The sequence below is a fragment of the Vicia villosa genome, linkage group LG6, assembly GCF_029867415.1.
Source record: "Vicia villosa cultivar HV-30 ecotype Madison, WI linkage group LG6, Vvil1.0, whole genome shotgun sequence".
Lineage (NCBI taxonomy): Eukaryota > Viridiplantae > Streptophyta > Magnoliopsida > Fabales > Fabaceae > Vicia > Vicia villosa.
In genome coordinates this window covers 142,511,507-142,536,253 of record NC_081185.1, presented here as the reverse complement: position 1 = coordinate 142,536,253, position 24,747 = coordinate 142,511,507, and the positions used below count along the sequence as shown (strand labels likewise).

Sequence of the window (24,747 nt, the reverse complement as noted above, 5' to 3'; positions counted from 1 at the left end):
TCATACATGCAAGCACATAGATCTACATTATTCAACTTCTTTCTTGTAGATTATAATTGTAAAGTTACAATGAGTAAGCGTAGCTAATTTCTATTTTGTTAGATTTAGAGGTAGTCGTCCAAATTCTTCTTATGCTTTAATATTGATGAGCTTTTCATGCTTCATGCTTTATGCTTGTTTTTTTTATTTGGTTTATCACCACCGGTATAGTCCGGTTCGGGGGTCAGTTCTGGCATCACGTGGTTCCAGCCCCCTCCCGATCGCAGTTGCGGGGGATCGAACTGTGGTTCTCCCTACCGAATTCAGCGCCAATCACCACTGAACCAACTAACGATTGGTTGCTTTATGCTTGTTTTGGATTAGCTACTTAAAACATGTTTTCATGGTTTTGATTGAATATCGAGAGATACTTGTCATTTGCTAGATGCTTAACTCTAGAAATAGATTTATGTTTAACTTTCACATAAACTATCCTTAAAATCATATAAACTATTAACATTTTTTTTATCCCAATTGCATAAAAAGACAAACTTTTATAAATCATCCTTAAAATCATAGAAACTATTAACATTTTTTGAAAATACACCAATCCTTGTGAAAACGATAAAATATACTTACTTTCGCCATCTCTAAACATGTTTGGATATGTTTTTCACCCGACAGCCACGAAGCATTAAAAAAACTAATAATTAAAAAAAAAATTACTCCCTCAGTTTCTCAATGACTTTCGTTTTAAAGAAAAAAGTTATTTTAAAATAAATATCATTCTTATTTTTTAATATAAAAATTATTAATATTTTTTAATTGTCTCCTCTAATTATTACTATATACACAATTTCTCATTCATTAATAAAGTTAAGTTAATAAAAATGCAATGTAATATGAGAATATTACTATACTCCCTCCATTTTTTATTATAAACAAAATTTCATTTTTTAAACACATTGAATAATTAATATATCTAAACTATATATAATCCTAATACATTAATTATTCAATATAAATAAATTTTGTTTATAATAAAGAATAATGGGAGTATATTTTAATATAAGTAAAAAAACCTTTAACAACATTTTATTTTAAAAGGGATGGAGGAATGATTAGCAAAGACATGTGAGTGTGGTACCTAAACCATAAGTGGACAACAACGAACATGGACAGTTGGACATCGTATGACCACAAATACAAGCCACGAGAGATTGCTTCAAATCCATTATATGAATAAAAAAGAATCAATCTTTTTAGTCATAGCTTCACTAACGTGCGCCGTAACATGACAATACAATAGGATATAACATTGGAGAGCGTCCAAGTTCAAGCAACTGCTACCCATTCGTTATATATCGTTGTACCGTCCTTGGTCGTACGTACGTCCGGTTAGTGTTGTCAACTCTTTTCTTTAAGCAATAATCAATTGCATATTTGACAATAATTAATCCAAGAAAGACAGACAAATCTTGCTGAATCAGCTACTATGTCAGACAAACTAAAAGTAATGAAATATTATAAGAAAATAGATATCTGGAACTTTCAAATACAGTTTTGTTGAAACTAACTCAACTTTATAAAATCAACCTCAAAATTAAGAATTGTTTCAACTAATAAATATATATATATATTTAGAAGGAGAACATGTATTACTCCAGCTAAAACTTTTAACATAATTAGATCATGTGAATATAAATTGTGAAATTGAACGGATTTAAGATAAAATATAATACTTATCATATCAGAATTCTGGTTGAAATGATATCACAGTAAACTTTAAGGTATACTAAATTATTTGATGTTTAGTATTATATCTCGCGTTACATACCAAATTTATTAATTAATTTTAAACGTAAACGAATGTGTTAAAAATTTTACATCATTTTAAATTACTTTAATTAAGTTGATTTAATTTAAATTAGTTCAATCAAGATCGAACTAAATTAAAAATTAAATATTTATAAAATATCTAACAATTGTGATTATTTGTCGAATAAAAAAATTATATATGAATAAAATCTTACTTGATATTAACAATATTAAGATTTTCCTTTTAAAAAGAATTAGTACCTTCCACTAGGGAACTCACATTCTAGGGAAGGTCGTTTCTAACTTGCTTTTGCATATATACATATTATCACCAACGAACCTTTTTCAGCCTCACCACTTCCACCATGGAATCTCTTTTACTCAAATCCATGTTAGTCCAGAACCACACATTACAGCAGCAATTTCCTTCAGTATCCATGGATTTATCATGGTTGATAGAGTTCCTCAAAGGCATGGTGAAACCAGTTTGCGCCACCGCAGTAGTGTTTCTTGCAGTAGCCTTGTCCTTCTCTCAGAAACTCGGTCTCGAAGTAGAGATGATTATTGCTATTCTTAGAGCTTTTATTCAACTCTCAATAATTGGTTTTGTTCTGCAATTCATCTTCAATCAAGAAAACTCCGGATGGATCCTCCTAGCATACCTTTTCATGGTATCTCTCTCATTCTCTTTATTTAGCCGCGCAGTTTGTTATCCGTTTGTCTGAAATATTTATATAATCAGAGTAATATTTTTCAAAAAAAAACTCTTTAATTTGTTCAAGTTCTATATAATAAAGTTTCTCTGGTTGCTCAATTTGTTTCTGTAGGTATCTATTGCAGGTTATACAGCGGGTCAGCGCGCGAAACAAGTACCGCGAGGAAAATACGTAGCCGGAGCTTCAATTCTAACCGGAACTGCCATAACCATGTTCGTTCTAGTAGCACTCAGCGTCTTCCCTTTCACTCCCAGATACATAATCCCCGTCGCCGGGATGATGGTTGGAAATTCCATGACAGTAACCGGAGTAACCATGAAAAGACTCCGCGACGACATCAAAACTCAAATCAATTTGGTACATACGAACTCAACTCATAAAATTTCATAGATAGAAACTATTTTATTTTTCTTTTAGAAAGTTGACATGAATTAAATTATGACAGGTTGAGACAGCATTGGCTCTTGGTGCAACCCCAAGACAAGCAACACATCAACAAGTGAAAAGGGCACTGATTATAGCACTTTCTCCTGTGGTGGATAACACAAAAACAGTGGGTTTGATATCTCTTCCAGGGGCTATGACTGGTCTAATAATGGGAGGAGCTTCACCTTTGGAAGCAATTCAGCTACAGATTGTGGTGATGAATATGATGATTGGAGCTGCAACTATTAGTAGTATAATGGCTACATACTTGTGTTGGCCTGCATTTTTTACCAAGGCCTATCAATTGGAAACCAAAGTCTTTTCAACTTGATTCAGAAATTAATTCAACCCATCTAGATTTTCAAGTACCATCAAACAAATCTCAATTTCAGGGATGTAGCTAAAGTTTCCTTGTATATCTTTTAAGTTGTAAAATTTTGATGTTAGGTGTATAACAATGGGATGTTGGGTTTTTGCCCACCCAAGAATTTTTCTCTTGTTTTAAAAAGTTATAGAGGGTTGTTATGCTTACACCCAAAATCCTACACCATGTATTTACACCCTATCAAATAAAGCATGGCCCATGTATTTTTTTTGTCAAAACAAATAAAAAAAAAATAATTAAACAATTTAAAAAGTCAAAACCGTATAACAATAAGGTGTACACGTAATATTTTCCAAAGTTATAATATGATAAATGAGTTACTTGAGTGGTCATCTCTAATCTTAGGGGTCAACTTAATCCCATGTTTATAAAGTCATAATATTACGGATATAATTTAAATTTTTTGACATATTATTTAACTTACGTATAAAATATAAATAGAGGGATGAAGAAAAAAACTAGACATTTAAAAACAAATTGTATTGAATCGTACCAATTCGTGACACTAGCTGGTTGAGTTTGGGTAACTCTGGGGCGCTAAAATGCAATGACTTTGTGTCTCCTTCTAACAAATCATTTTTTCTCTTTATTTTTATTTATCAAAATTGACTAAAATCACCAAAGTTACAAAAATCAAAGTCAATGGACTTAATTGCAATTTTGATCTCTTTATTTTTATATTTTTTTTAGTTTTGATGGACCCATTTTAAAATCTGAAACTTTGGTTCCTAAATTTCATAGTTTTTATTTTAGTTCCCCTTTTTTATTATTGAAGACACCTTGAGACAGATAAAAGGATGTAAAGATTATCCACTATGCCGCTGGAAATAAGGGTTTTTACGCGACGACGATGAAATTGCATGATCTTTTTTTTTTTTTTTAGCCAAAAAAGGATTATATATTAATAATCAAAAAGAAGGAAAACAAGAGACACAAGAGGGGGACCAAGCCAAAACCTCTCAAGAACAAAGCCTAGGCCTAGGGGTACCCGCCTTGTCTAACAAGTAATCCTTAAAGATATCCTTATGCACATAATTGAACCAAGAGGAAGATTTGCTCTTTAAGCCGATGCTAGCTAATATATCCGCGCAAAAATTGGCTTCCCGAAAGATATGCGATATTCTAAACTCTATTTCAAGCGTATGCTTCCAACAGTTAAGCCAACGAGTTTTAATGGTCCACGGCACCAAGGAAGGGTTAGAGAAAGCATTAACAACAATAAGACTATCCGTTTCAATCCAAAGCTTCGACCAAAGCATTTCCTTTGCTTTCTCAATGGCGATAATGGCAGCCATAAATTCAGCAAAAAGAGGAGAACTGGTTCCAAGGAAAGTACAGAAACTGATAATATGATTCGCCTGATTATCCCTGAAAAGACCGCCACTGGCAGCAAGAGAGGGACTTCCTGCAGCAGCCCCATCAATGTTGCATTTGATCCACGAGACATCAGGAGGAAACCAAAGGGAGTCAATGCATCTTTTAGGCACACGCGGCTGGATGGTGACTTCAAAATTCTTGAGGACAGAAAAATTGTGAATTGAATTATCTGATTTCCTGGTAGTTGTGCTTCCCACAAGTTTGGCTCTAGCCATGATCATTGTTATGCAGTTTTTCCAATGCAGATGCTTGCCTTCAAACCTAGCCAAGTTCCTCGCATGCCAAATCTGCAAAAAAGTACACACCATACTGGCCTTGATCACAGCCAAAGATTGAGGGTTCCAAGATCTCCTAAGCACCTGCAAACAGTCATCCAAAGAGTTAATCACTAGGTGAGTTTGGGTTTGACTACTAAACCATCTCCAAATGTTCACAGCAAAGCTACAATTAAAGAAAAGATGGTTAGTATTTTCCTCATGACAAAGACACAAAGAGCACATTGAAGGAAAAAGAAAACCCCTCAAGTTAAGATTCTCATCAGTAGAGACTTTTCTATGCATTATTTTCCAAACCAACATCGATTGAGAGGGAGCAGAATCATAGTCCCAAGGAAGCAGGGACCAATTGCTGGAAACAGAGGATTTTTTGAGCATTTTATACGCATCTTTGATGGTGAGGATACCATTCTCAATTGCATTCCAAGCCAGTGTGTCAGGGAAATCAAGGTCAGAGACAAAAAAAGGTCTTATAGAGTTCAGGAGATTTGGCAGAGCAGTTAGAATGTTGGTGTGAATGGCCCATCCATTATTCCAACAGTCTGCCACAGTAACCTTGAGGTTGGGGTGAAAACGGTATGGCACTTTGAACTTAGAGGCAAGAGCTTCACCAGACCAATTATCCAGCCATAAATTTATCATCTTTCCATTGCCTATGACCCAAGTGCTGTTTTCAAGGACAGTGGTGTACCATTCCTTAAGACCTTTCCAAAGAGATGATTGAATATTGTAGCTTAAGGCCTTCCTGTTTCTGAAAACTCTAGCATAGAGGAGGGCAGCCCAGGGTTGTCTCCTACTTAATAACTGCCAGCAAAGGAAAAGGTTGGTGGCTTTGTTGTAGTGCTTGAGGGAGATAATACCCAGACCACCCTCTTCAGCCTTAGAGCAGCATTTGCTCCATGCCACAGTGATCAATTTCCTCTTCTCAATGTTGCCACTCCATATGAAATTTTTTGTCCAAGTGTCTATGCTCTTTATGATACTTGATGGCCAGTCATATATGGTAATGGTGTGAACCATCATGCTTTGAATTACAGATTTAACAAGAAGCACTCTGCCAGCCATGGATAGGAGGTTTGCTTTCCAACTAGCAAGCTTCAATTTGATTTTACCTGCCAGAGCCTGAAAATGAGTAGCTTTTGGCTTCCCTATAAAAATAGGAACACCAAGATGGATAAAAGGGGGGGAGGCAATAGAGAAACCTAAAATGTTTGCAAGGGTACAGTGCCTCTCATTGGACAAACCCCCTGCATACATGATGGATTTTGATCCATTACAAATCTGGCCAGAGTTCAGGGCATACTCCTCAAGGAGAGCAGAAATAGCATTCATAGATTTGATATCTCCCCTGCAAAAAATCATAAGGTCATCAGCAAAGAAAGTGTGAGAGGGAACAGTGCAAAACCTATTGGCTCTAGTCAGATTAATCATGTTGTTGTCAATAGAGTGTTGTATGCCTCTGCTGAGGACATCTTCAGCTATACAGAAAAGGAGGGGAGATAGGGGATCACCCTGCCTAACACCATTGGAGCAATTGAAAAAGCCAGCCATTTTACCATTAACACAGATGGAAAGAGCAGCAGATTTCAAGATAGTATGAATCCATCCACAGAATTTAGAGTTAAAGCCAAAACAATGCATAGTGCTAAGGATGAAGTCCCAGTTGAGGGTGTCAAAGGCTTTGGCAATATCTATTTTCAAGGCCACATTGCCACTAAAACTTTTGTTGCCAAGGATATTGATAGCCTCAGATGTGAGGCAGATGCCATCCTTAATATTTCTTCCAGCAATGAAACCCTTTTGCTCATTAGAGATGATGTTAGGCAGGATGGAACCAAGTCTATCAGCTAAAATCTTACTAATGATTTTAAATTTGAAATTAGCCATAGCAATAGGTCTAAACTGCTCAATACAGTTAGCATCATTAGTATTAGGAATGAGCACAACATTATTAGCATTGTAGTTAGGTAAGATCCAGTCATGCAGAAAAAATTGTTTAGTAGCATTTAACACATCAGTTTTCACAATATCCCAATAATGGACATAGAAAAAAGCACCATAACCATCAGGGCCAGGGGCAGAATCGATGTTGAGAGAAGTGATAGCATTATAGATTTCACTGTCATTAGGAATCCTAGTGAGTAACTCATTGGTTGTCTCATTAACAAGCCTGGGAATCACTCTCTGAACAAGGCCAGTGTCCTGTCTAACAAAACCAGAGTTGAATATATTGTTGAAATGATTATCAATGTGATTCTCAAGTCTGTAGGGATCAGTTTCAATATTACCATCCACAAGTAAGGAGGAAATAAGCTTAGTCTTTCTCTTGATCTTGGCATAAGTATGGAAATACCTAGTGTTCCTATCTCCATGAATATGCCAATTAATTCTAGATTTCTCTTTCCAAAGCTCCTCTTCCATATTGAGAGCAAGGTCAAGGTCATGTTGGGCTTTGATCTCTTTATCATGTAAAGTGTCAGTGTAACCATAATCCTCAATAGTTTTTTGAATATCTTTTAAATGTTCTGCAGCCAGTTTGGACTTATCATGGATATTACCAAAAGTAGTCTTGTTCCAAGTTCTAAGCTTTTTCTTAAGGATTTTAAGTTTTTGATCAAGCACATACATAGGGCAACCATAAATTTTCACATTCCAAGTGTCTTTAACAAGCTTACTGCAGTCCTGGTCTAAGGTCCACATTTTGTGGAATTTAAATTGACTTCTAAAAGTGGCATTGTCCAACTTAATGGTAGCAAGGATAGGGTAGTGATCAGATTTAGATTTAGTAAGGGTATTGCAGACAATGGAGTTGCAACTATCAAGCATATTTAAGTTACAGAGGACTCTATCTAACATCTTCTCAGTTCTATTTCGACCCCTCCTGCCATTACACCATGTAAATGCATTGCCAAGAGTGGGAAGGAACATCAACTGTTTCCTATCAGACCAATTGAGAAAATCCTGCATGGGAACTTTGGCAGGGGTGTGACTGCCCCTATATTCAGAAGGACTAGCAATGGCATTGAAGTCTCCTAAGAAAGTCCAGGGGATGTTGTCAGGAATGATATTAAGGGAATTCCAAAGATGTCTCCTATGGATATAATTAGTAGAAGCATATACCACAGAAAAGCCAAAAATGGTATCATTAAGACTAATAGTGAAGTCAACATGTTGGTCATCACACAACAAAATAACAGGATTCAAGGAAGACTTACATATACACCAAAGGTTAGGAAGAAGGTCACCTCTGTTATTAACTGCAAAAATCTTTAAATCAAACCTGGCAAGCCACCTTTGTGGGAAGTTAGCTATGTTCATCCAGGGCTCTGCAATAAAGACAAAGTCTGGAGAGTTCTTACTGATCATACTTTTGAGGGCCAGCCTAGAGGCATTGTTTGCTATCCCTCGAATGTTCCAGAAAAGACAATTCATAGGGACACTTTGTTGGGACTAGACCTAGGTCTAGTGTTGGTCAAAGAAAGAGACTTCTTATTTCTTCTTTTCTTGTTGAAGACAAGTTGGAAATCTTTTTCAGGGAAGAGATCTACCCCATGATCATCAACTTTGTCTAATTCTGCCATGTTTGCCCAGGATTCATCAAGAAAGTTTGTGACTAGAGCTTTATGAGCTGGGTCTATTTGTGTTTCCGAAACCATTTCCACTAGCTGAGTAGCATCCACATACTCACTATCCGATTTGTTTTCTTCTTCATTGGATTGATTGGCTGTGGAACTTATCACAATAGTTCTATCATTCCCAAATTCGGCCACTGGAGTCACCAAAGGTTGAGAGTTTGAAGATTCACCAGCAACGCGCTCCACAAGAGTAGGGTTAAGAATAGCATCATTGTTGGGGAGAGGACCAGGTATCTGACCTTCAGCAGTGTTCTTCGATCTATCTGAAGCTAAGCTTTCCTTTTGAGTTCTTTTTTCTGCCTCCTTGTTAACATCTTTCTTGCCCTCTTTCCTTTTGCAGTTGCTAATGGAGTGGCCAATGCAAGAACAAAAATTGCAAAACTTTGGAAGTTTCTCATACTCTATGTCAACAAAGAAAGCAAAACCAATTCTTTCTACAAGAATTTTGAAGCTGAGCTCCTTGGTCATATCAAGATCCACCAGAACCCTAACGAAATGGCCAAAAGGTCTTTCAAAGGTAGATTTGTTGGATGCTGAATCAATACATATTGGGGTTCCTATACTGCTTGCAATAGCGAATATAGTCCGAGGCCTCCAATACTCTTGTGAGAGCCCGTGAATTCTTATCCAAACTTGTGCAGAGGTTTGCTTAAGGGTAGCTGGCGTAAAATCTTTTGTCCATGGAAAAAGCTTGAGCGTGCCTTGTGAAAGATTCCAGGTATTGACAGATCTCACCCGTTGGACATCCTCAAGGGAGGAGAAAGCAAATTCGAAGAAACCTTTCCCCAGAGAGGTTATTCCCCATTTTCCAATTGAAGGCCATAGAGACATGAGTTTAGTTTTCAAGCCCACCACCGTTAGCGGCGTGGTGCCCTTGAACCAGACAACTCTACCATGAAGGTGATGTTTGCAGGCTTCGACACCTAGTTTATACTCCTCCTCTGGAATTGTTATAGCTAATCTGTCCCCTTTAACACAAACTTGAGGGAATTGACTAAGGGGGATGTCACAAACGTTGTTAGAAACAATGGTAGCAAAGGTTTTGGGAATGTTTGAAACAATCTTCTCCACCGGTTTTGGTGTTGGAGTATTCGGACTGAGGGCTTCTGGGAAGAGCAGAGCAACATCCATGTTGGAAATGAAGGAGACGAAGGAGAGGAACGAGAGAAGCGGAGGGTGGAGGAAGGAGGAGAACACCACCGTAGAAACTAGCCGTTGACAGCCGGGGAACTAGCCGTTAGAGAACATTGGTTCAGGAGGGTGTGAGATTCCAATAATCTCAATAAGATTCGCATGATCCCCTTTACTTTCACGAAGATAAAATTTCTTTTCATATCTTTAATTATTTTTTCATTGCATCTATATATAAGAAAATTAATGATTAAGAAAAAGTCAAAAATATTTCTATTTAATTTTTTTCTCACCACATTAAAATTGTGATTTTTTGATTTTTGCACCATAAAATTCTTAATTTTATTATTAAAGTAATACAACTCTTATATTTTATCAAACTTATCAAATATCTCTCTCTATTTTCTATTTTTTTTTCTCTTTTATCACTTTCTCACTACTTTCTTCCACAAAAAAATCTATTATTGATATATATGTTTTTTATATACGAAAAATGGTATTTATGATCCAAATATTTTTTTAGAAAAAATGATAAACGGGAAAAATTTATTCAAAAAATCTATTATTGATTTAAATATTTTTATATACGAAAATATTTAAATTGATCCAAATATTTTTGTAAATGATACCTAAATAAAAATAATATTTGTATACGGGAAAAATTTATTATTTACGAAAAATGGTATTTATAATCCAAATATTTTTTATTCAAAAATGATATACGGGAAAAAAATCTAGTATTGATCTAACTATTTTTATATACGAAATTTACTATTGATCCAAATATTTTTGTAAATAATACCTAAACAAAAATGAAGTTTGTATACGAAAAAAATTTATTATTGATCTAAATATCAATGACTCAGTCCCCTCACCAGTTTGATGTCCGGTCGGGTTTTTAAAACACTGGTATTTATGATCCAAATATTTTTATTCCAAAATGGTATACGGGAAAAAAAATTATTATTGATCTAAATATTTTTATATACGAGAAATGATATTTATGATCAAATATTTTTTATCTAAAAATTGTATACGGGAAAATATATATTATTGATCTAAATAGTTTTTTATACGAAAATTTAATATTGATCCAAATATTTTTGTAAATGCTACCTAAATAAAAATAATATTTGTATTATTATTTACGAAAAATTCTAAAATGGTATACTGGAAAAAATCTACGATTGATGTAAATATTTTTATATACGAAATTTACTATTGATCCAAATATTTTTGTAAATGATACTTAAACAAAAATGAAGTCTGTGTACGAGAAAAAAATCTATTATTGACCGAAATATTTTTATATACGATAAATGATATTTATAATCAAATAATTTTTATCCAAAAACGGTATACGGAAAAAAATATATTATTATCTAAATATTTTAATTTACAAAAATTTAATATTGATCCAAATATTTTTGTAAATGATACCTAAACAAAAATAATATTTGTATACAGAAAAAAAATCTATTATTTACTAAAAATGGTATTTATGACCTAAATATTTTTTATTCAAAAATGGTATATGGGAAAAATTTATTATTGATCTAAATATTTTTATAAATGGAATTTACTATTGATCTAAATATTTTTGTAAATGATACTTAAACAAAAATGAAGTCTGTATACAGAAAAAAATTTATTGTTGATCTAAATATTTTTATATATGAGAAATTGTATTTATGATTAAATATTTTTAATCCAAAAATGGTATACGGAAAAAATCTATTATTTATCTAAATATTTTTATATACGAAATAATTTATTATTTATCTAAGTTTTTTTCCTTTTTAACATTTTTATTTTAAATAAATGATGTATCCAAATTTGTGTAATTGAACAGAACCCGTGCGTATGAATGGGTTTGTTACTCGTTGGCTTAAAGTTTAAATCATGTAAGGGGGAAAATAATAAACAAGGAGGGAAAGTGAAACTGAGAGGGCGAAGTGATTTGGATTTCCTTATGATTTTTCTTCTAATTTAGGTTTATTTCTTTTATTTTCACACAATTTTATTTTTCTATAGATAGTTTAGATTTATAATGTTAAATAATATTTTGAACAAGGATATTAATAATAATAATAATACTAATAATAATAATAATAATAATATATAATAAATAACTAATATAATATAAAATGCAATATTGTATATATAATTTATATTTCAATTAAATTTTTTTTTTATAAAAATACCACTAAATTGTTTTGTAATTGTGAGCTACAGGAGATTCACCTTCGTGAAGTTTGATAATTTTTAAGTAAGAGTATGCGACGGTTGGTTCACCGTTGTGACCTTTGATGAATTCTCATGATGCAGGGCGTGTGATGTGTGGTTTATATGGCGACGGTTTTTAAACAGTCGTGACTTGATTTCTAGGGCGGTAGGTGTATAACCATCGTCATATTTAATTATTTTTTAATAATTTAAGGGTGGTATGTGTTTACCGTCGTGAATTGATAACTGTCGTAACTCTAATCTATTAGGTATACGGAAAAATAATTTTTATCAAATTTTTGGAAATGATATTTATAATCAAATAATTTTTATCCAAAAATGGTATACGGAAAAAAATATATTATTATCTAAATATTTTAATTTACAAAAATTTAATATTGATCCAAATATTTTTGTAAATGATACCTAATAGATTAGAGTTACGACAGTTATCAAGTAATGGTCGCAATTTTTGTGTTGTAAAACCCTTATTTTCTTGTAGTGTAATTAAAATGTTTCTCAAAATTAGACAAGAATTCTCGACAACTAAATTATTTACCGTAAAAGGGATCATTAGATTGATTATGGAAATAGATTGAAATTTTATTAAAAAATATCACTTATAATTATTTTAATTATATTGAAAATTCTATTAATAGAAATAGCTTATATTTTTTTTAAACAAATTAAACATTTATAAAAAAAAACCACATAATTATATTCTTTATTTTATCACTTATAATTATTCTAAATAGATTGAAAATTCTATAATAAAAATAAATCAGTTATAATTATTCTCAAATCCAAAATTTTTATTCTTAATATATATATTTTTAAATAATTAATGCTGCAATATTTATTTTCATTTCTCTTCTGCCATTGTTATTTTAATTTTATTTTTTTGGTTAAATATGATTTTTTTTTTCATTTAAGTAGATCATTATTTTCAATCCACATATGTTTTGTTACTAATTTTAATTTCTATTTCTCAACAAATTTTCATATTACATATTTTAAGTTACTGGATTTCTTAGTCTTTTGAAAAATTATTAGAATTTTTAATTTATTTAAAATAATTATAAATGATTTTTATTTTATAGAATTTTCTATCTATTTAGAATAATTATAAATGATTTTTTTAAAAATTTCAATCTATATTTCTTTATTTTTTTTAGAATTTTAATCTAATTAGAATAATTATAAGTGCTTTATTTTTTAATATAATTTTCAATCTATTTCAATTAATCATTCTAAAAATAACTCTTACACAGTTGCCGAGAATAGGGCCGGTCCCAACCTTTTAGAAGTCCGAGGCAAAGAAAAAAATAGACCTTTAATAAAAAATGATTTTTTATTCGTTTTTAAAATGAAGAAGAATTTTTGAGGCAAGATAATAAATATAAAGTTTTGGTTGTTTTTAACAACAAAAAATATCAATGCAAATAAGAGTTTCTAACCAAAAAAATGAGTTAATTGTGCAATAAACTTTTAAATATTTAATTATAATATACAAAAAGTCTTTAAAATTTATACTAAAATAAATTAAAATAAAATTATAAGGGCTACAACAAATAATCATTAATGTATTAAAATACTTTTATAAATTTCAGAGAGCTATTGAAATAATGAAATATTCTGGTAAAAAAATAGAGAATTGAAAATTTGCAATCCAATGGGTTGACGTTAAGTATCTACTATAATGTCTGTGGGCCTGCTTGTCTGGGTCCAGGGTCTGTCCTGTCGAGAATTGTTATCAAATTTTGAAAAATATTTTAATCATTATAAAATATTTAAATTATGTGATCTTAATAGATTTTATTTAAATTTTTGATGATTTTTAAAATATTATAAGATATTAATTAGTAAATTAAAAAATATATTTAAAGAATAGACAGAAAGCAAATCTTTTTGTCATATTATATTTTACTTTTAAGTGATTAAATATATATTGTTGATTAAACAAAATCAACGGATATTATTTTATTTACACAATCAACTGATATTATTTGGTGTCATCAATATCAATATCAATATTTACTATATTAATGTAAGTTTAGAAGGCGCCTAATTGAGAAAGAAAAAAAAAGGTTATTGAGAAGAAGAAAAAAAAGCAAGATAGATTCATAGACAGTAGAAGATACCATCATCGCTTCTTTCATCAATGGCTCACCTCCTAAGACCCGCAATATTTAAAGCTACAAGAGGAATTTCTACACATCCTCTTCCTTCAACAATGGCAGAAGGATTTTACAAGCGAACTCTTCCATCACTTGCCATTGATTTTGTTTCCGAGGAAGGCAAGGTTAGTGTATTATCAAAAGTGTTATACATTTTTTTATTACTACTAAAATATTGTCTACTCCATTCAGTAATACTAATCATCCACTCTTAGGTTAGGTTTAGGACTTTAAATTTATTCTTAAAATTTTAATGTTAACAGCAACTTTTCGCTGAAGGCCTTCAAAGAGGAACTATGGAAGGTTTTTTTAGGTTGATTCCTTATTTTCAAACACAATCAGAACTAACTTATTGTGGTTTAGCTAGTCTTGCCATGGTCCTCAATGCTCTTGCCATTGATCCTGGTAGAAAATGGAAAGGTATTTCTCTTTACAACTATTTTAAAATCTTATGGCTTGCCAAGTTTATAACTAAAGATCGAATTTTGTTAATGTGTTTGTTATTCGGGCATGCGCAGGAGGACCTTGGAGATGGTTTGACGAATCTATGTTGGATCATTGTGAACCTTTAGAAGTTATTAGAGGTAGAGGCATTGCATTTGACAACCTTGCAGGTTTGGCTCAATGTGCAGGAGCTAAAGTCGATGCCTTTTATGCCTCTCAGAGCTCCATCGACGATTTTCGTAAATATGTCATCAAATGTTCAAATTCGAATGACTGTCATTTAATTTCATCATACCACAGACATGCTCTCAAACAAGTATGTATATGATTCGGTTGTGAATTTTACTTTGCTTAAATTGACTATATAGAAGGATTTGACAATGTTTACTTTATTAATATTATAACAGACGGGATCGGGTCATTATTCTCCTATCGGAGGCTATCATGTGGAAAAGGATATGGTATTAATTTTGGATGTTGCTCGTTTTAAGTATCCTCCTCATTGGATTCCACTTACCCATCTTTGGGAAGGCATGAATTATGTTGTTAAATCTACCGGAAAATCTAGAGGGTAAACTTCTCTAAATTTTATACAATTTTGCATTGACCTTGTCAAACTATTAGTGCTAATGAACCGAGTCAACTATTTTTATTGAAGAAATTAAATATTTGTTAATGATCCTAGACAATTTAAGCATTTAGAAAATTTCTTAAATTTATAGTCTTTACATGATTTAAACATTTATTTTGTCATCCTTTTACATATTATGTGTGATTATTAATTATTTATGTAAATTTGCTAATTACCTCTCCAGGTTCATGCTTATATCAAGGCCGCATAGAGAAACTTTTGAAGGAAATGCATGACCTGATTTCACTTGTAAACTCTTCAAATTGTCGCTTCTGCCTGCTGTCTATGTGAAAACACAAGCTTTTTAACATATGAGTAGTTGTGGCTGAGTTTATAATTTAGTCAATGTATTGTCAATATAAATTTATGTTAGAGAACTTGAAACCCATTATTTAGTACCTAAACTATTTTTCCTTCATATTCATTAGTAATGGTCAAGTTATAAAAATTACTTTTATTTTTTATTTTATACATGATGCATGCCAACTACAGTGAAAAATTTAAAATTTAAAGGGTAGAGGTAGATGATCCCCGTCCCTGCACTCGAGGTAGTGCTCTAATCGAGGTAGATGTCTCAGAGTAGGGGTATTTGCGGTGCGGTTTAGGCGGTTTTGACATAAAAAATCATCTGAACCGCAAGAGGAAAAAGTGTGCGCGGTTCGTTTGGTTCGGTTGACTTTTAGAAATAAAACCGAACCAAATCAAACCAATGCGATTTACATTAGTTCGGTTGGTTCGTTTTTTTTTTTACAAAAATTTATTGAGCCATACATACACATGGATGACAACATAACTTTGTATTTAATCATTTATGTGTTATCAAATAACAACAAAATTCATCATATTTGGATAACAACTTTCCATTTAATATACAAAATAATATTATATAAAAGTGGAATAAAAAATATAAAATAGTAGCATAAAATAATATAAAAAACATTATAATGAAATAGAAAGAAAAAAAAGAGGAGATGAAATATTAGAGAAGATGAAAAAGAAAGAGTAGAAGATATGCGATTAGATAAGAAGAGGAACATTAAAACGTAATTGGAAGAGAGAACGGTAGAATCAAAATAATAAGATGAAAGAGAAAGAACTTAAGAGATGAAAGACTAGAAAAGAATATGTGATATGTGTTTGGAAAAGAAGATGAGAAAAAGGTGCAATACCGCTAGGAGAGATTTGGGAAGACTTAAACTGAAACCTTAAGTGTGAGGAAGAAAAAATCATTCGTAATCATTAGGCTAAGGCATAATAGGTTTGACTTTGGGATAGATATAAGTTAATTGAAGTTTGAGGGGTTTTAACATAATGCGGTTTGGTTCGGTTTGTAAAATACAAACCGCAAACCGAACCGAACCGCGCGGTTTGTTAAAAAATGACCCAAACACATCCGAACCAAATGCGGTTTTTTGCGGTTTCGGTTTGGTTTGGTTCGATTTTGCGGTTTTCTATTAGGCCGGTTTGGTTTTGAACACCCCTATCTCCGAGCTCCACTATTTATGTCCTTTGGATGAGTGAGATTCTAAGAGGGGGTGTCATCTACGCAGAAATGTGTGTAATCTTTGACTAAGGGGAATTGATTGATGTAGTCAAACGTGCAAAGTGTGTCCAATAGTACCCTGGGGGAATTAGTTGTTGTAGTCAGATGTAGGAAGTGTAACACCCCAATTCTACCCAAGCACTTAGGTAACAGTTATCAGAGTATAAAAATTTCTTAATAAACAATTAGGGTATTACACATAAGTAACCACACCATAAAACATAATATATTTGTACATGATGCGTAACACAAATAATCAAAGAGGAAAGATTAACATAAACACCTGTTATCATACTTCATCCATATATATATATATAACAGTGTACAAAAAATCCAAAATAATTCTCCAAGATACAACATAGGAGAAATTGTTCCAAATATAAAACATGAATACATCCAAAGGATCAAATATACATCAAAAAGATCCTAGAAGTATCATCTACAAAACAAGTGTTCAAATCCCCCCTAGGTGTTACGTATCACGAGCGAACGACACCAAAACAGACGACTGCTAAATAGACATCTATACCTGCGGATCACCTGCACATTACCCACAAGTAGGTAATATTAAAACAGAAGGGTGAGAATATTATTCATAATGAATAAGCATGATAAATGTAGTAATGTCAACAATTACCATCAAGAATCATAACACATCAATTCCACCGTTCAAACAAAACCAATGTATAAGCAATGCGATAAATGAATGAGAACATAATGTAAAGACAAATGATGATGAATGAGACGCGACTATGCATATGCATGTGGTACTAGGGGTGGCAAAACGGGCCGTGGCCCGCCGGGCCGCCCGCGCACCCGCCAAAAAATGACGGGTTGGGTTGGGAATTTAGGCCCGCCGCTCGCCAAAGCCCGCCCCGCCAAAATCCGCCGCCCGCCATGCCCGCCCCGCCAATGCCCGCCGCCCGCAAAAGCCCGCCCCTCCTCCAAAATTCCCTCTTTTTTAGTTAATTCTAGTAATTTCAATTCTTAATGGTTTATTTTATATATTTATTTGTAAATATATGTAATATTATTTTAAGTAAAATTTGTTAAAAAGTTGCTTTTATAAAAAATTGTTTTAAAAAATAAGTGAAAAATTTAATTAAAAGGTAAAAAAAACTTATTAATCTATTAAAAAAATGAAAAAAAATATAAATTAAAATAGGCGGGCAAGCCCGCCGCCCGCCAACCCGCCATCTTGGCGGGGCGGGCATGATTTTTATGCCCATTTCACTTGGCGGGCATGCCCGCCCCGCTCGTTTTTTGGCGGGCTTAAGGCGGGGCGGGCGGGCCGTTTTGCCACCCCTATGTGGTACCAATCCGGAGTAAACTCCTCTTGTCATTATGACAAATACACCTGCCGAGCATTATGCTGGGACTTTATTCCACTCAGGTATCATCGAGCATATAGCCCCTACTGATGACTAAATTGCCACTCAGGCTAAAAATATCGTTACTGAGCATTAAGCTCCCACTGGTAACCAATGCCCATACAGGCCACCTGCTAATAGCATCCCGCTTATTAGCGTAATGAAATGTTATGCTGTGCAAACAGACAACTCGATTAATTAACAACAATATCCATAATATAATCCGGTCACATATCACATCACACCGGTTATATTAATCCCCAATTACACATCACCAATTAATAACAATGTTATCAATTATATCATACCACAATTGCCACACAGGCGTTCATAATCACACAGCATACACATTCACTGTAAGACATCATTGAATATCAATTTCCATTTCACAAAATCATGTATGAAATTCATTCCACCACTACCACCCTCTATATTATCATATAGCTCATTAAATATGCTTCCTAACACTTCAAACGGGGTATAGAAACGACTTACGGATCACAAGATACAGTAAAAAGAAGTTTGGAAAAACAACATTCAGCATTGGCCGCTTAGCGGACAAGGAACCTCCGCTTAGCGATGATTCCAGAGGTAAAATGGAAAATTTTCAAAGACCTCCGCTTAGCGGGTCACTTAGCGGACCTGCGATATTTTTCAGAAAATATCAGGCTCCGCTTAGCGGACCCAGGACCGCTTAGCGGACCTGCTAAAACTCAGAAAAACCAGGTCGTGACAGACCTGTTCCAGCCCATTCTTTCCATTCCAAAACCTCACATCTTCACTTATACAACATATTCATGCTATTTCCACTCATGGATCATGAAAAACACATGGTTAAATCATTACTTAACCTATTTAACCTATATTTCTTCCTTTTCAAGTAAACCATAGAAAATGAAGAATAAGGAATGATCAAGCATACCAACACAACACATACCATCAACCAACTTCATTCATGCTTATACAACCAACAAAATCATCACAACTTTCATTATTATGAACAAAGCATGAAAAATATGAAAATTGCAAGAAAACTCAAGAACACAACAAAACTACAAGAATCTTACATTCAAGATAAATTATATTCACCCCCTTACTTGATTACTAGCTTTGGTTTGATTGATTCTTCACAAAAACTCAAGCTTTCTCTCTTTGTTTTTCTTTTGGTTTTTCTCTTCTTCTTTCTCTTCTCACTTTTTCTATACTTTTATATTTTTATGGTTTTCTTTTGTTTTTCTTTCTTCTTATCTCTAGCCAAGTTCCCCCCACTACTTCATATACAAAATATCCCACTTAGCGGTCTAAACTTAATTATTCCGAAAAAACCCCAAAACGTGAAATATTACGTCATTAATATTTCTACTACAGAAAACATCAAAATCATCAATTAAATAATATTTTACCATACCGAACTATTACCGACTGACACGACTCAAAAACGGTAAAATTTAGAAAAATACAGCAAACATCACAAATAGACAGAAAAACACAATTACGGGCGTTACAATCCTCCCCCACTTAAAAGATTTTCATCCTCGAAAATAAAAGTTTACCTGCTTCAAACAACTCAGGGTAGGAGTCTCGCATCTTACTCTCCAACTCCCAGGTCAAACTTTCACCCGCTGCACCTAACCATACGACTTTCACTAAGGCGATCTCTTTACCTCTTAGCATCTTAGTCTCACCATCCTCAATATGCACAGGTATCGTCTCAACCGTCAGGTTCTCACGCACTTGCGCATCGTCCATCTGAATCACATGGGATGGATCCGCAATGTATCTCCTCAATTGAGACACATGGAATACATCGTGCAAATTAGCAAGACTTGGCGGTAACGCCACCCGATACGCAACTTTGCCAACTCTCTCCGATATCTGATAAGGACCAATAAAACGCGGAGTAAGCTTCCTCGATTTCAAAGCTCGACCAACACCCGTCATAGGCGTAACCCTTAAGAAAACATGATCACCAGCTTGAAATTCCAAATCCTTCCTTCGCTTGTCATGATAACTCTTTTGCCTACTTTGCGAACTTTTCATCTTCTCACGAATAAACTTCACCTTCTCTATAGTCTCCCTTACCATCTCAGGTCCGAGTACCACACTCTCGCCCGATTCAAACCAACATAAAGGAGTCCTACACTTACGACCATACAAAACTTCAAAAGGTGCCATTCCGATACTAGAATGAAAACTGTTGTTGTAAGTGAATTCTATCAACGGAAGATAAGTATCCCACGAACCTCCCTTCTCAAGAACACACGCTCTCAACAAGTCTTCCAACGATTGAATAGTCCTCTCAGTCTGGCCGTCTGTCTGAGGATGATAAGCCGAACTCAACCTCAACTTAGAACCTAAAGCCTCTTGTAAACTCTTCCAAAAATCAGGTGTAAACCTCGGATCCCGATCCGACACAATACTCAACGGTATACCATGTAACTTTACTATCACCCTGATATAAATCTCGGTTAACTTCGCCACTGGAAAAGTGATGTTAATAGGAATAAAGTGAGCAGACTTTGTCAACCTATCAACGATCACCCAAATTGCATCAAAACCTCTCAAAGTACTCGGCAAACTCGTTACAAAGTCCATGGAAATACTATCCCACTTCCACTCTGAGATATCCAACGGTTGCAACAACCCTGCAGGACGTTGATGTTCCACCTTCGACTTCTGACAAACCAAACATGAATACACAAACTGAGCCACGTCTCTTTTCAAACCAGACCACCAAAAGATCTTCTTCAAATCATGATACATCTTATTGGCTCCCGGATGAATACTCAAACTGCTTCTGTGACCTTCCTCTAAAATCATCTTCTTTAACTCGGAATCATCAGGTACACAAATCCTACCACGGAATCTCAAAACACCCTGACTATCCACACTGAAGTCACCCTCAACACCTTGATTTGCCACCATAAACAAATCAACAAGCTTCACATCCGGTTTCTATCTCTCGCTAATGGTTGATAGAAAATCATTGGTCACTTTCAGCATACCCAACCTCACACTATCCGATGTCAATTCACATACCAAGCTAAGATCACGAAACTGCTCTAAAAGTTTCCACTCTTCCACCATCAACACAGACATATGCAAAGATTTCCGACTCAAAGCATCAGCAACCACATTAGCTTTACCAGGATGGTAATTCAAGCTAAAATCGTAGTCCTTCAGAAATTCCAACCACCTACGTTGCCTCATGTTCAATTCTTTCTGATCAAATAAGTATCTCAAACTCTTATGATCACTAAAGACCTCGAACCTTGCACCGTAGAGATAATGCCTCCAAATCTTCAATACAAAAACAACCGCAGCTAACTCCAAATCATGAGTAGGATAATTCTTCTCATGAATCCTTAACTGCCTCGAAGCGTAAGCCACCACCTTACCTTCCTGCATCAAAACACCACCTAACCCCATATGAGATGCATCACAATACACCACAAACGGTTCATTAGGATCTGGTAAAATCAAAATCGGAGCTGAAGTCAATCTTCTCTTCAACTCTTCAAAACTCCTTTCACAATCAATATCCCAAATAAACGCTTTACCCTTGCAAGTAAGCTGAGTTAACGGAAGTGCCAACTTTGAAAAGCCTTCTATAAATCTACGGTAATAACCCGCCAGACCTAAGAAGCTTCTGATCTCAGTAACCGATTTCGGAACCTCCCATTGTAGCACTGCATCTACCTTGGATGGATCCACTGCAATCCCGTTACCTGAAATCACATGACCAAGAAAACTCACCTCTGCTAACCAGAACTCGCACTTGGATAACTTAGCATACAACTTCCTCTCTTTCAAAACCTGTAACACAACACGCAAATGCTCCGTATGCTCCTCCGGAGACTTAGAATAAATCAAGATATCATCTATGAAGACCACAACAAACTTATCCAACTGATCATGGAATATGCGATTCATATACTCCATAAACACACCAGGTGCATTAGAAACTCCGAACGGCATCACCAAAAACTCATAATGCCCGTATCGAGTTCTAAACGCCGTCTTCTGAATATCCTCCTCCTTCACCCGAATTTGATGGTAACCAGATCTCAAATCAATCTTGCTAAACACACTGGCTCCCACCAACTGATCCATCAAGTCATCGATCCTAGGAAGCGGATACTTATTCTTAATTGTAACCTTGTTCAACTGACGATAATCAATGCACAACCTCATGCTACCATCCTTCTTCTTTATCAACAAAACTGGAGCTCCCCATGGTGAAACACTAGGCCTCACAAAACGTTTTGCCAGTAACTCTTCCAATTGTTTCTTCAATTCCACCAATTCTGATGCCGACATTCTATATGGTGCCATAGACACAGGCCTCGTACCAGGAACTAGATCTATGGAAAACTCCACCTCTCTCTTCGGCGGCACATCAGAAAAATCTTCAGGAAACACCTCAGGAAATTCACAAACAACCGGAAAATCCCCAACTGCAGCTCGACTCTCCACAGTCAAAGATGCAAACAACCCAAACAAATGCGCCCCATCTGCCAACAGTAAATTCAACTCTTTGGTAGATAAGACACCAACTTCCGCATCTCTCTCAAGAAATGGAAATCTCACCAACTTCTGATAACAATCTATATGGACACGATTACTCATCAACCAGTCCATTCCCAGAACCACGTTTAACTCGTGCATCGGCAAACAAATCAAATCAACAGTAAAGTCCTTACTAAAGATCGATACAGGACAATTCTCACAAACTAGAGAAGTAGTCACCGACCCCATTGCTGGTAAATCGATAACCATTTCACCACCCAAATCAGACAAAACAAGACCTAATCTTCTAACACAATCAGCTGCTATAAAACAATGAGAAGCACCCGCATCAATAATAGCAATTAAAGGAATGCCATTTATAAAACAAGTACCTCTGATCAGTCGATTACCCTTGTCCGTCTGAGTTCCAGCTAACGCAAACACCTTCCCACCAGATTGAACCTTCTTCTTCGGACACTGACCACTCATGTGTCCCTCTTCACCACAATGAAAACATACCACCCCGTTAAACGTGCAATCAGGCGATATATGTCGTACCCTTCCACACTTGTAACACTTCCTCACATCGTCGGTGCAGACATCAGCTTTGTGACCAGGTTTACCACACTTATAACATACAATCTTAGCAGGAGCATCTCCCCCACTAAACCTTTGTCCATAGGCCATCTTTTGCTTACCCTTTCCTCTATCATACGGTTTCCCTCTATTATGTGGACCCTTGTTTCTCTTCTCATTAATAACTTTATAATGAGCATTGTTGTCTTCATCAAAGATCCTACAGCTATCCACCAAATCTGGAAACACCCGAATCTTCTGATATCCTACCGCTTTCTTGATATCAGAACGCAACCCATTCTCAAACTTAATGCACTTAGAAAATTCAGCTCCCTCACCAACAAAGTGTGGGTAAAATTTCAAAAGTTCATTAAATTTTGCCGCATACTCAGACACCGACCTGTTGCCTTGAACCAACGCCAAAAATTCCGTCTCTTTCTTCCCACGGACATCCTCCGGGTAATACTTCCTTAAAAATTCCCTTTTGAACACCGCCCATGAAATCTCTTCACCCGCGGCTTCTAACCTTGCCAAAGTCTCCATCCACCAATCATCAGCTTCCTCAGCCAACTGATGAGTACCATACCTGACCTTCTGTTCTTGCGTGCAGTCCATCACACGAAAGATCCTTTCCACTTCCTTCATCCAAGTCAAGGCTCCTTCAGGATCATGTGTTCCTTTGAACACAGGAGGATTCTCTCTCTGAAAGGTCGCCAAACTCCGAGACCTCGCATTCTCATCTGTATGCATAGCCTCAGCCATAGCTTCCAATGCAGCAGCAATAGCGGCGTCATTACGTCCAGCCATTCTAAACTTCACAACAACACCAAGAGAAGTAAGCCCAAAGAACAACACAAATATAAATAGACCAAACGACACAACACTTGGTCGGACAAGACCAACCCGCTCTGATACCACTAATGTAACACCCCAATTCTACCCAAGCACTTAGGTAACAGTTATCAGAGTATAAAAATTTCTTAACATAAACACCTGTTATCATACTTCATCCATATATATATATATATAACAGTGTACAAAACATCCAAAGTAATTCTCCAAGATACAACATAGGAGAAATTGTTCCAAATATAAAACATGAATACATCTAAAGGATAAAATATACATCAAAAAGATACTAGAAGTATCATCTACAAAACAAGTGTTCAAATCCCCCCTTGGTGTTACGTATCACGAGCGAACGACACCAAAACAGACGACTGCTAAATAGACATCTATACCTGCAGATCACCTGCACATTACCCACAAGTAGGTAATATTAAAACAGAAGGGTGAGAATATTATTCATAATGAATAAGCATGATAAATGTAGTAATGTCAACAATTACCATCAAGAATCATAACACATCAATTCCACCGTTCAAACAAAACCAATGTATAAGCAATGCGATAAATGAATGAGAACATAATGTAAAGACAAATGATGATGAATGAGACGCGACTATGCATATGCATGTGGTACCAATCCGGAGTAAACTCCTCTTGTCATTATGACAAATACACCTGCC

The 24,747-nt window shown here is 34.8% G+C and overlaps 3 protein-coding genes across 3 annotated transcripts; 2 read left to right on the top strand and 1 right to left on the bottom strand.

The window, feature by feature from the left end:
- The first annotated feature begins 2,073 nt into the window (after positions 1 to 2,073).
- On the top strand, positions 2,074 to 3,419 carry LOC131612598 (protein ALUMINUM SENSITIVE 3-like). Its single transcript, XM_058884364.1, has 3 exons — positions 2,074 to 2,468; positions 2,625 to 2,870; positions 2,959 to 3,419. Exons 1-3 carry the CDS (start codon positions 2,163 to 2,165, stop codon positions 3,268 to 3,270), a joined length of 864 nt encoding a protein of 287 aa, XP_058740347.1. The 5' UTR covers positions 2,074 to 2,162; the 3' UTR covers positions 3,271 to 3,419.
- Positions 3,420 to 14,201: 10,782 nt separating this feature from the next.
- On the top strand, positions 14,202 to 15,456 carry LOC131614857 (glutathione gamma-glutamylcysteinyltransferase 1-like). Its single transcript, XM_058886396.1, has 5 exons — positions 14,202 to 14,270; positions 14,409 to 14,565; positions 14,667 to 14,905; positions 14,997 to 15,160; positions 15,405 to 15,456. The coding sequence occupies exons 1-5, from the start codon at positions 14,202 to 14,204 to the stop codon at positions 15,454 to 15,456; spliced, it is 681 nt and encodes a 226-aa protein (XP_058742379.1).
- Positions 15,457 to 15,624: 168 nt separating this feature from the next.
- On the bottom strand, positions 15,625 to 24,025 carry LOC131614856 (uncharacterized). Its single transcript, XM_058886395.1, has 6 exons — positions 23,805 to 24,025; positions 23,600 to 23,744; positions 23,341 to 23,494; positions 23,125 to 23,247; positions 22,514 to 22,965; positions 15,625 to 15,633 (listed from the first exon to the last, which is right to left on the bottom strand). The coding sequence occupies exons 1-6, from the start codon at positions 24,023 to 24,025 to the stop codon at positions 15,625 to 15,627; spliced, it is 1,104 nt and encodes a 367-aa protein (XP_058742378.1).
- Between the last annotated feature and the right edge of the window lie 722 nt (positions 24,026 to 24,747).

Excerpts from the sequence above, each read along its gene's own strand:
- LOC131614856 (XM_058886395.1), bottom strand. The coding sequence starts at position 24,025 with ATGGCTGGACGTAATGACGCCGCTATTGCTGCTGCATTGGAAGCTATG. Across the intron at positions 23,745-23,804 it reads ACGCAAGAACAGAAGGTCAG|GTTAGAAGCCGCGGGTGAAG; the intron begins GTATGGTACTCA and ends GACTTTGGCAAG. Across the intron at positions 23,248-23,340 it reads ACCGTATGATAGAGGAAAGG|CTGATGTCTGCACCGACGAT; the intron begins GTAAGCAAAAGA and ends CTGGTCACAAAG.
- LOC131614857 (XM_058886396.1), top strand. The coding sequence starts at position 14,202 with ATGGCAGAAGGATTTTACAAGCGAACTCTTCCATCACTTGCCATTGAT. Across the intron at positions 14,271-14,408 it reads TTGTTTCCGAGGAAGGCAAG|CAACTTTTCGCTGAAGGCCT; the intron begins GTTAGTGTATTA and ends TAATGTTAACAG. Across the intron at positions 14,906-14,996 it reads ACAGACATGCTCTCAAACAA|ACGGGATCGGGTCATTATTC; the intron begins GTATGTATATGA and ends ATATTATAACAG.
- LOC131612598 (XM_058884364.1), top strand. The coding sequence starts at position 2,163 with ATGGAATCTCTTTTACTCAAATCCATGTTAGTCCAGAACCACACATTA. Across the intron at positions 2,469-2,624 it reads TCCTAGCATACCTTTTCATG|GTATCTATTGCAGGTTATAC; the intron begins GTATCTCTCTCA and ends TTGTTTCTGTAG. Across the intron at positions 2,871-2,958 it reads TCAAAACTCAAATCAATTTG|GTTGAGACAGCATTGGCTCT; the intron begins GTACATACGAAC and ends AAATTATGACAG.